The sequence below is a fragment of the Corythoichthys intestinalis genome, chromosome 4, assembly GCF_030265065.1.
Source record: "Corythoichthys intestinalis isolate RoL2023-P3 chromosome 4, ASM3026506v1, whole genome shotgun sequence".
In the NCBI taxonomy this organism is placed as follows: Eukaryota; Metazoa; Chordata; class Actinopteri; order Syngnathiformes; family Syngnathidae; genus Corythoichthys; species Corythoichthys intestinalis.
This window is the reverse complement of record NC_080398.1, coordinates 21,881,673-21,893,660: the sequence shown is the minus strand read 5'-3', so window position 1 is coordinate 21,893,660 and position 11,988 is coordinate 21,881,673. Positions and strand designations below refer to the sequence as shown.

Genomic DNA, 11,988 nt, shown 5'->3' with positions numbered 1-11,988 from the left:
TTTCTCATTTTTCCCAAAGACTCTGGAGTTTTTGGAGTTTTTCCTGGCAGACGTGGAGGGTCTAAGGATGGGGGATGCCCAGGACTTGAACTTTATTTATTCATCTTTGTTGCTTCATTTGCTGTTTCTGATTGTGTATCATATTGCCTCTGCAAAGCCTTTTGAGACAACCTTGTTGTGATTTAGGGATATACAAACAAAATTGAATTGAATTCTCTATACAAAGATAAATCATTATAATTATTAATGTATGAAGGTAATTAGATTTTTCTTTTCAAAATATGTATATATGACTAATTTATGAAATTTGCTAAATTTATTTCTCCCAAGTCCTCATCATCTGATGTCGCAGAGGGAAGAAATTCAGCATCTGAGGCCTTAGGCTCTCTTCCGTCGTTATCGCCAAACCCCGCATCACTTGTGTCATCATCTGACCCACTCTCTTGATTTCGGGAAACTGGGTGGCGACTGACTTGCAAGACTATTTTCGTCGTGTTGAGTGTTTCCGTCGCGTTATCTTTAACGTTTGACATCCCGAAAAAAAAAAAAAAATCACAGTAGCATGAAAATATAGGATGAAATCCCAATTTTGCTTTAATAATTAATTTTTAATAATACTTTCTTGGTGATGAAATAATAATGCCCCAGACAAAGCAGCATCTATTTCACGCGATCGTTTCCTCTTCAAATAGGCAGACCTCGGTGTTGAGGCTGTAGTACAATAGTCATTGTTTTACTGAGATGTATTTGGTACATCAGGGCCTGGCAGGTGGATTGTTGGCACTGAATTAGCCTTCAGGTGGCGCCTCGATATGAATAACAAAGGAATATAGGGCATCATAGGCTAGTAGACTTTATATTTACCCTGTAATAGGCCAACAAATAACTAGCCAAGGACCTATTTGGTGCTGGGGACATTTTAATTTACATAATACCTATAGCTCTAAAAAAAAAAAAAAAATGTATCAAAGTCACATGAAGAGACGACCTGTCAGCTAACCTATCTACTTATAACAGGCCAGCAACAACAGAAAAAAAAACATGTCTCAGTTCAATGAACAGGCAGTAGGATTTCCCCTCGTTTATCAACAGAAGTGCATCAAATTTTAGAATTAGTAAAGCCAGTAGGGGTCTACTTAAGTCTTTGTAAAACCAATGTTGTATTGTTGTAGGTTTTCAAAGCTGTCGTCGCTGAAATGATGAAAACAAAGAGCCGATCGAGGAGCTGTATGCATGGTCACAAAAACGGTCCAAATCTTTGCAGAAGAGTTTTTTTTGGGCCACTGATAGAGTCTCGAGCCTTCCTGTGAGCAATTCATTGCTACACATCAAGATGGCATGACGAATCTAGCGAGTAAAACCCAGATATTTTTTGCAAAATATATCGAGGGTAGCGTGGTGTTATATCGCCGTGAGTGCTGGCGAGGCCCCCTGGTAATTACGTCATCAGGTAGCGGTCGGCAGCGAGGCGCGTCTCTCGTTGCTAAGGTGTTGCTATGGCAGTAACTCAAAAACTGCGAGGTCAATTGTTTTTTTTATGAGTTTTGAGACAGCAAATGATGCATTTAATACAATTCAACCGAGTAAAACGCTGAAGAACAAAATCCGAAAAGCTCTTCAGCTGCCCTTTAAATGCTGGTATGGTGACTGCTCTTGATACATAAACATACAACAACACAAACTGCAGTATAAAAAGCAACCACACAAACAATACAAAAAATATAGCCATAGATAATAAAAGTGTCATTAAATCATCTTAATATCAACAAACAATTTGAACTACAATCAAACCAATTTGATTCACAAATTCTATAATATTTGTGTTTCATTTTGACACGTCAGCCTGGCCTTGGGACTTGGGAGGTCTATGGAAAAGTGAAATGGTCCGTGACTGGGGGAATAAACATTCGACAAGAGTATCTGTCATCATCTCCTGGAACAGTCCAGGCCAGGCCAGGTCACCCTCTTATCTGCATCCCAACAATGTGAGCGGAGCAAAAATCACAACAACAAGACCTGTCTTGTTCGAAGACGGGCAAACATCCGCCTGGGTTGCTTGCAGGGGGGCAGCACCCATGGCCTTTTTCAATATTGTTGTCAAACCAACAGTTCATGTCAGCGCTTGTTGACGGCAGATCAGATCTCTCACTGACTCGGAGGCGCAACACTACTTACAAGCCATTATTCCACTCTTAAGTAATAATGTTCGGTTCAGTGTGATCCTTCGTGAGTATGTCTAGAAACAAGGCTAACCTGCTATAGAACAAAATCTATCACCTAATTTCAGGGCGTGATTAAAAACCTTGACTTTAACTTGCAACCTTAACTTGAAGCCCAAAATGTGACCACTTTTTTAAGGTTTCAAAAGGGTAAAATCAAAACCCTAACTAACTTCAATCATAAAAAAGAGTAATCCAGCCAGCGAGTGAATCCTTGGCCAATGTTCTGTATATCCTGGTAGACTCCCTTTCTTTTTCCTCCTCAGACAAAACTTATTGTCTCGTTTTAGACATTTATCGTGATGTGTTGTTTTCATTTCTTTTCTCAATGTTATTGTATAATACTTTCCTTCCTTTTATTTATTATTAACTATTCTGTTGTTGTAAAGTTGCTGAACTCCAGACTCACTGCTGTACCAGCGATAGAGTCTGGCGACCGTTGCGCAGATCAAATTCAAGGGCGGAGCAAGCTACAGCAAACAGACAGCGGAGTGGACCAATCTGCGATGGGCAAACGTGACGTTGGTAAAGCGACAAGAAATTCTAGTGCGTCGAAATAAACATACGAGGAGAGCGGAGAAGTTTGTTCAACATGGGTAGCGCGAGACTGTTGGTTTTAGCGACTCAATGTGTTTTTGGTCATTTTAAACTGAATTTACAGCGGATTGGAACGTATTTATGGCTCTCCCGTTCGCCATCTGTGTTGTTGTGGAGATGACTTAAGTGTTAAGAACACGTCACGCAAATAATGGAATCTGATTTCACGGATGATTTCGTTCAGGCTCGCTAGGACAATTAAGGAGCTGGGTCCCAGACACTTCTCACGGTGTTTGAAAAATACAGGGAGAACAGTTTGGCCGTGCCAAGCAAGTTGTAAAGCACTTTGCGGAAACTTTCAGGTTTTTGTAAAGGGTTGTATAAATAAATTTGATTTGATGCTCTGCCATCCTTGCAGAATTTGCGCAAAAGCGTTAGCAGTGACTTCAGTCTTTATAATGATTGGGGAAAGTTGACGTGACGTATGCCGTAAAGCAGTCAGCACATTTGTAGTGTTTTTTTGTTTGGCAGGGTTCCCGCCACCCTCCTCAAAGTTAATTAGTGCCGGTGAAAGCGATACAGACCCCCTCAAGGTATAAAAGAGGTGTCATTCAACTAGTTGTCAGTTGACATATCATCACAAAATATTTCATAAAGGTTGAAGTTATCTAGTGTTGCGTTAAAGTTTCCAGTTAGCTAAATAATAACCATAACTTGAAAACCTAATTTAAAACACTAATCTGAGACGTAACCTAAAAGTGTAATCTGAATTTGAGACCCTAATTTGAAACCACAACCATAGACTTCATAATGGTATTGACGGGTCAGATCGGTCATGCACTGCGCTTCACATTCAAGTAGGGGGCTGCCCACATCAAGAGGAACTATTAACAAACGCATGCACACAGCGATCTAACGCCGGATTTCTGTTGAAAAAGTACGAAAGCTGTACCGCATACAAGCAGGAAGTATTGTGTCAGGAGTGATTTGTTCGAGGATTCATGGTAATTATTATATTTTTCGTACCATGCATACATTTTGAAACGTTATTAGCCGTTGCGAATTAGCCGCCACTGCATTGGCATCATAGTTCGCAATATTTACGTAAAATAAATGCTAACTGCACGTTTTTTTTTTTTTTTTGCTTTTAACCAAGAATCAAGACTGTTTTACATCCACATCTATAAAGAATTCGGAGATTTAAGCATTTATTCACAAGAATTTTCTCCGGAAAAGCCCTGTTTACATAAGGCGGCCGCTAGCTACATTCAATAACAGACTACCATTGTACTTTGACATACAGTATTTATGTAAAATAAATGCTAACTGCACGTTTTTTTGTTGTTGTTGCTTTTAACCAAGAATCGAGACTGTTTTACGCCCATATCTATAAAGAATAAGGGGATTTAAGCTTTTATTCACAAGAATTTTCACCCGAAAAGCTCTGTTTACATAAGGCGGCCGCTAGCTACATTTACGAACAGACTAACATTGTACTTTGACATATTTACATCAAATAAATGCTAACTGCATGTTTTTTTTTTTTTTTGCTTTTAACAAAGAATCGAGACTTTTTTATGTCAGTATCTAAAAAGAATTCAGGGATTTAAGCATTTATTCACAAGAATTTTCAACAAAAAAATCTCTTTGTCTGTGATTCCACTCGGTCAGTTTTGATGGCCTCGCCAACAATGTAGGCCCCCTATTTATCGCACCCGCGCCCTGTCAATACTTTATGAAGTCTATGCCCCAACTCTAAAGATACATATTTTCCACAAATTAACAGTTTTAGTTAAGTACCCTGTCATTACATAGTGTATATGAGCCCTATGTTTAACATAACCCTATACGTTCAGATTAAATATTCATCAAAATTTAATTGGTATTAGGGCTACAGCTATCGATTATTTTAGTAGTCGATTAATTGATAAACCATTAGTTCGAATAATTGAGTAATCGTATCCGATTACTCAATTATTCGAACATGATAAAATTAAATTAACTGAGCTGAGCCTCAAACGGTATAAAAAAAATAATAAATGAGGACCTATGTACAACAAAAGAACAACTGGCTAACTTACATCTCAAAAGTCCGCGAGTTCAAATGCTATAAAATGCTAAAACTTTTTTACAATGCTCTTAACAAATGGTTCAGACACACAATCCCACAAAAATAGGCTAAATATACCTATAAAATAAATTAACAAATGCATTAAAAAAAATTTCCTCAAACAAAATTTTGCTTATGTTGGTCTTAACAGGGAGCACCTGGATTCAGCCATGTGAATTGAGGCCGAATAGAAGGCAGTGTATCCACCCTTATCAATAAAACTAAATTCAAGCACTTTCAAAATACACCATTACAACGTCACTTTAATTAAACGAATACTCGAATCAGCAAAATTTAATTCGAATATTTTTTTCTAATCGAATACTCGAGTTAATCGATTAATCGTTGCAGCTCTAATTGGTACTATTACACACTTATAAAGAAAGGTTTTTAAACTTTATACAACAATCTAGAACTTCAAAAACAAAGAAAAAAATATGCTCAAGCGTGATTAAAAAGAAAAAAATCACTTGAAGGATTGAACTCTGCCCCTCCACGCTGGAGGCTTACTGAGTCATCACAGGTCAAACGTGGTGTGTTTATGACTTTTTTTTCATTCAATCACAACTTGAAACCGAAATAGGATTATAAAATGGCTTTAATTATAACAACAAGTCCACCTGCCACTAAATTTAAAAAAGGTCACTGAAATTTAAATAGGTTTGGTATTTCAAATTAGTGTTCCAGATAAGGGTATCAGGTCAGAGTTAGACTTTATAAAGGGAAAAAAAAGAATAGTTGGATGACCTCACATTTTCAATGCTTGGTAAGTTCCGTATTGGTGAAAGTTGGCTTTACCGCATTCCACAACAAAGAAATGAGTTTCCAGAATTGTTGCCCCTAAATCATAATTGACAATATAAAGTAAAAACAACCAGGTCAAAATATTTAGCAGCAAAAATCTCGCTTGCTTTGTGCTGTTAACTAGTTTTGCCTTATTAACACAGATTTTAAAGTTTTTGCAACTTAAATGACTAATTTAGGTCAAAATACAAGTTGTTTTTTTTTTCCTCATCAGCAAATTAGGGTTTGAAATTAGGCTTAAAAAATGCATTGGTTAGCATCTGCTGAACACAACATTTAGAGTTACACATCGATGTTTGCGAAACGCAGCTTGACTGCATGCCGTGACACGCTTCAGAAAAAACAATGTCGTGCCTGTGGCCGGAATGGCAGACCAAGCAGTTGTGTCATCCCAACATGTCGAGACGAGGACACGACCATCAAGTCAAAATAAGACTTCATGCCTACTGGCAACAACACACCCACACATCTCATTGACAAAAGAGCATAAGAATTGCACAAAAATGGACAAGCACATATTAAAATGTGTTTTGTTTTGTGTGGACATCATGTATACAGTAATCATTTTAAGATATTAATGCAACAAACTAGGGTTGTTCCGATCATGTTTTTTTGCTCCTGATCCGATCCTGATCGTTTTAGTTTGAGTATCTGCCGATCCCGATATTTCCCGATCCGATTGCTTTTTTTTTTTTTTTGCTCCCGATTCAATTCCAATCATTCCTGATAATTTTTCCCGATCATATACATTTTGGCAATGCATTAAGAAAAAAATGAATAAAACTCGGACGAATATATACGTTCAACATACAGTATATAAGTACTGTATTTGTTTATTATGACAATAAATCCTCAAGATGGCATTTACATTATTAACATTCTTTCTGTGAGAGGGATCCACGGATAGAAAGACTTGTAATTCTTAAAGGACAAATGTGACTTTGTATATTGTGACTAAATATTGCAATCTAGTGGACTTTTATGAGCTTTCAGTAAATGATAATTCAGCCAATTAACCTTTGCCCAAATGCATGTTAGGAAGTGCAACCATGACTGTGCGTAATGGTACCAATTGATATATCTTCTCAGCGTTGGGAAATATAACAGGGTGTTAAGAAAAAGATCAACTACTACCTTTCTTCCCCACATTGCTTCCCGCGATATTTCTCGTGGGATCGTTGTGAGAGGGATTGTAAGGCTTTAGCCAATTAAAAAAAGGCTTCAAAGGCTGCCAAAATTCTCTCTACTTACATTGCCTTTAGTTCAATGAATACGTAATACGGTGCCATTATAGATTGAACGTGACATTGCGTGAGTGGGTAGTGCAGTGCATGCGTTAATTGCGTTAAATATTTTAATGTTATTACCACTGATGACGCGATAAATTTGACAGCCCCACTTTAAGCCAAAACTAAAGACTCTGGATGAGTGTAAGACATTGTGTCTGCAACGTTAAATACAATTAGAAAACGATTTAATAATAAAAAAATATTAAAAAAGGTATGTCCTATATTTTTTTGCCGATTCCGATACTTTGAAAATGACGTGATCGGACCCGATCGATCGGGACATCTCAACAACAAACCATGTTTGATGACGATTGTGTTTATTTTGCTTTAAAAAATATCAGTGACAGAGTTAAAAACAATAAATATTTGTTGAGCAATTGATCTTCAAAATAAATACAAATTGGATTTCAGCAACAGTGCAATTGGGAAGACATTTTCAGGAGAATCTCGCATTCTTGAGTTTGGATTAATTGCTGTTTACCAAGGAGTCATATTTGGCCATAATCTGTTGTTGGATGTCAGTAGCAAAATGGTCAAGCTTTTCTTTAAAGTCTTCGGCATAGGGGGCCACCATGCGTTGCACCTCTCTGCTTCTGAAGCTCAGCTCGTCCTGGACCCTGTGGGTGACGGGGCCGATGTTGCGTTTGAAGGCCATCAGGTGGTCGTCAACCTGCCTCATGAGATCGTCAGTGTAGGGGCCCAGCTTGCTCTCGATGTCGGTGATGCTGCGCTGCAGGCTGGACATCAGTTCCTCGCTGTTCTGCAAAATGGTGGCTCTCAGGGTGTCTGAATCTACATTGTCAGTGTAGGTGCTGAGGTCCTGCTTCAGCTGCTCTACTTTCTCCTCGATCTGAGCCTTCAGGGTGCCGGAGTACAGCTCAAACTGCTCACTGACTAAGCTCAGGTCCCGGCTCAGAACGTTCCTCAAGACGTCGGCCTCAGTGCTGATCTTGTTCATCAGGCCCTTGGCCGCCAAGGGAAGCTTTTCCTTCAGGTTGCTGGCATACTTGCTAGCCACGTGGGCGGTCTCAGCCAGGTGGGCGCTATGAAAGAAAACCAGAAAATCAGATCACAATCTTGATTCAGCATAAAAATGTATGTCAGTACAATCTTATTGTGAACTGACTTACTTGATTTCCTCTCCAAACTGCGATTTCATCACCATCTCCAGTGTGTCGTCAGCGGTCTTGCTGGCCTTGGCGATGTAGTCCCAGAAAGCATCGGTCAGAACCTCCATCGGAGGCTTGGGTGCATCAGCGTGGAAGAAGTTGGCATTGCAGCCTGTTTAGTGAAGACAGATTGGAGACGGCTTTCTATCATTCATGACCTTTTGCCAGTGAATCAACAGTAAACAAAAACATCAATAAAGGAACTGTGGATATACAATTATAACTCTATCTATCTATTTCTATAGTCCTCCTTCACATTATAGTCACCACTTACCAGAAACCACCGCCAAAGCGAGCAAAACAAAGACCCTCATGATTGCTGCAAACATAAAGAGGATTTCAATTGAAATTCAACAACACGTGACACTGATATTTAAAAAAAAAACAAAAAAAATGCCTGCGAAATCCTCACCTGCTCTTGTGTGAGTGTGTCTCTCTTTGTCAAATGTGTCTGGCTGCAGCTCGTTCTTCCTATTTATACTGAAGAAGCATGACAGTTGTACCTGAGGAGGCAAAGTCCAGGAGTCCCTGCCATGTTGTCACAAACTGGTCACATGACTTAGCCAAGTGAAGCTAACAAATTGATTTGCAAATGATTTTAAAGAAGGACTGAGGCCTTTTTGGTTTAGGGTAGTTTTCACCAAGTAGTAACACTGAAACACACATCCTGAAGTGAACTGAGGTCTATCTTTGCCACAAATGGTGTCTAGATAAAAGAAGATAAACGTCAGGGTGATGATGACGGTGAACTTTGTAACAGGGTCACACCAGGTGTGTCTGACTTACATTTTCATTGATTCATATTTTTCGGACTTCAAGGTTCACTTAAAATACCGTATTTTCCGCACTATAAGGCGCAAATTCAATGAATATTCTATTTTAAAACAGTTTATTTATTATTATTTTTTTTAAATATAGGCCACGCCGCATTATATGGTGCAGTAGTAGTAGTAGTAGTAGTAATGGGTGGGGCTGTGTTATGCATCCAGTAGATGGAGCTATGCTAATGGGAATGTCATCCCATGATTAACCAATATTGATCCATATATAAGGGGCATCGAATTATATGGCTCATTGTCGGCTTTTGAGTAAATTGAAAGCTTTTAGGTGTGCCTTATAGTGTGGAAGATATAGTACTTAATTTTTTCTCAAAAAGTAATTGTGCACTAGGGCTGGGTGATATGGCTTTAAGAGCTTATCACGGTAAATTGAGCAGATTTACCTCGATAATGATAAATGACGATAAATTCGCCCAAGCGGACTGTTATATAATTTGAAAATCTGAATCAATGTATGAAATACAAATTACCCATTTCTCGTTGATTTATTTACCAGCTTTCAATTTAACATAATTTAACAATTGCACATGAAGTGTAAAAATTACGTATATAGAAATATCTTGTAAACAATGAGCATTCAAGTATGAACATTTATAAGCGCTTGTATGACTTGAACAATGTACAACATTATAAATATCAATATGGCCACTGTGTTAAAATGTTATTGTAAGACAAATGACTTCGAGCAAGAGGGGCTTGAATGGTAAACTTCAGACAACTTTTTGTCAATGGTTGCTGTGACATGAATACTCAAAACAAGTGTTTACGTCAATGTTTTAGTTTTTTTTTTAATTCCCCAGAGCACTTTCTGAATTACATGCACGCACCCCCCCACACACACATTACTTTAAGTAAGCTATACTGCTCTAACTCTTATGCAAATGAAACATTTAAGATTTTATTATGGTAGTAATGACACAGAATAAAGCAAGCACATGCAGAAAAATAGCTGTGGCCTTTTAAAGGTCATAATATAGGCTACACTTTTGGATTATACTTTATGCTAAATGCTGTACCACCCTTTCCCGCTTGGGCCCATTCACCGGACTGACGCACAGGACAGAACGAGTCCTTGCGCCCGCCCGCCTCGCGACGTCACCGGTCGGGCCACATCATAAAAGTTATCAGAGAAATCACACACACACCAGATACAAAATAACGTGACATACTGATTGCTAGGTGCAGTACGTGGCCAATCCACTGTCACAGTTGTTTATGGCGACTTACTTGGCACCACACTATGAGCGTCGACTTTAATGCTATTCTCGAAATGGCATGGCTACCAGTAGCCATTTCACTATTATCTGACTCCATCATGCTCATTTGTCGCGTTAGCCGCTCGCGTTAGCGTGCTGGGCTTCTGTTAGTTTTATTTCCTGATAGCCACGTGACATCGCACGTATGCACACTGGCTGCTCTCTTAAAGGGGAATGAGCATAGCCGAACAACACAGTCAAAGCGGGCTGAAATGACTATTTTTTCGTTTCACTAAAATACCGAATTTACCGACATGGTCAAAATTACGTCGGCCATCGTGGACCATCTCAGTAGCGTTAAATTTTCGTTAAACCGCCCGGTCTATTGTGCACCTTATAATCTAATGCACCTCATACATGAATTCTGCTTGTTCTGAATCACCTCAAAAACATTTTTGGCACCATAATTGTAATAACTGCTCCAATAAAATGCTTAAGACATTCATTCATTCATTCATTTTCCATGCCGCTTCTTCCTCACGAGGGTCGCGGAGGTGCATATACAGTGTATATTAATTATTCATCAAACCAATAAATAAAACATAACAAACTGATTTATAAATAAAACAATCGTTACAAGGTTAAAAGATAAAGAACAAATGAAGAACATTGAAGTACATAAGTATACCATATAATCAGATGCACCTTATGTGTGAAAAAAATCTAGGGGGAGGGGGACTAATTGATGGTGCACCTTATAACCTGATGCGTCTTATAGTCTGAAAAATACCATAATCCTAAATATAGAAAAAAAAACAACCAATCCTTAAAATGTTCGGTAACAAGATGGCACGCTCCAATCCCGCAAAAACAGCTTCAACTAGAAATTGTAATTTGGCAAGTGTCCAACTTAGAGTATAACTTCCATGTGTCATCATAGACAAAAAACCTGTGTCGGAGGGGGTGGACTTTTGTAACTCCCCAGGCGACGCTACTGAATGATCTATGAAGGGTCGTGTGGTGAAGTCCTGCTACATTGTTTGTAAAAAGTTTATCGTTCGCACTGCATTACAGTTTTGTGCCACATCATGCCAGGCAAAAATGAGGTCTACTGAAAAAGAGAAGAGGAATACAGCAACCCGTTTTGGTGTTTTAATACCATTTGTAATTCCCATAGAGCAGAGCAGAGCAGAGCCGATACAGAATGTTCTAATGTAATCTGTTTGTCTATGTTGCCGCCCGTTGTGTATTAAAAGTTTGTAAGTATAATACATTTGTTTCACATTTTTAATATGTTGGTATCAAGAGATATGACACTTTTTGACTAATCTAAATGGTTTGAATAAACATTTTGTTGCTTTAAACTAACAGTTTTTAATTATCTTGTTTTATGTGTCAATTTGCTGTTAATTTCAACAAGGAGTGACAAATAACAGCTTCAGCAAGCATGCTCTGCATTGTATTTGGAGACCTGTGCGAGTGAGAGGATGAGAGCAGGTGCTATGAAATATTTAAAAAACAGCGTTTTTTATATGGTAGGGTATGTTGCAAATCATATACTGTACATTTGTTTGAACACCCAAGTAATCTGTTAACTTTAGTTGAATATTTTTCACCACCAATTCTTGACCAATACCTAATTGTGCAGACTCTCTAAGCATCAATCTGACCATTTTCTCAACAACTTGTCCTTACTAGGGTCAGATGTGAACTGAGGCCTATCACAGTGCACTTCAGGCACAACACAGACAACACCCTAGATCGGTCGCTAGCTAATCAGACACATAATGAGATAGATGGCCACTCAAAATCACATAGTCATTGT

The 11,988-nt window shown here is 38.5% G+C and overlaps 1 protein-coding gene across 1 annotated transcript in view; it reads right to left on the bottom strand.

The window, feature by feature from the left end:
• Nucleotides 1-6,174: 6,174 nt before the first annotated feature.
• The window catches only part of LOC130915314 (apolipoprotein Eb-like), a 108,974-nt gene continuing 103,160 nt past the window's right edge, over nucleotides 6,175-11,988 (bottom strand). The window contains exons 3-6 of the mRNA XM_057835271.1: nucleotides 8,541-8,656; nucleotides 8,403-8,447; nucleotides 8,090-8,240; nucleotides 6,175-8,002 (exon numbers count right to left, since the gene is read on the bottom strand). Coding sequence (XP_057691254.1) covers nucleotides 7,426-8,002; nucleotides 8,090-8,240; nucleotides 8,403-8,442 — 768 coding nt within the window. The 5' untranslated portion in view covers nucleotides 8,443-8,447; nucleotides 8,541-8,656 and the 3' untranslated portion in view covers nucleotides 6,175-7,425. The remainder of the gene's footprint in view (nucleotides 8,003-8,089; nucleotides 8,241-8,402; nucleotides 8,448-8,540; nucleotides 8,657-11,988) is intronic.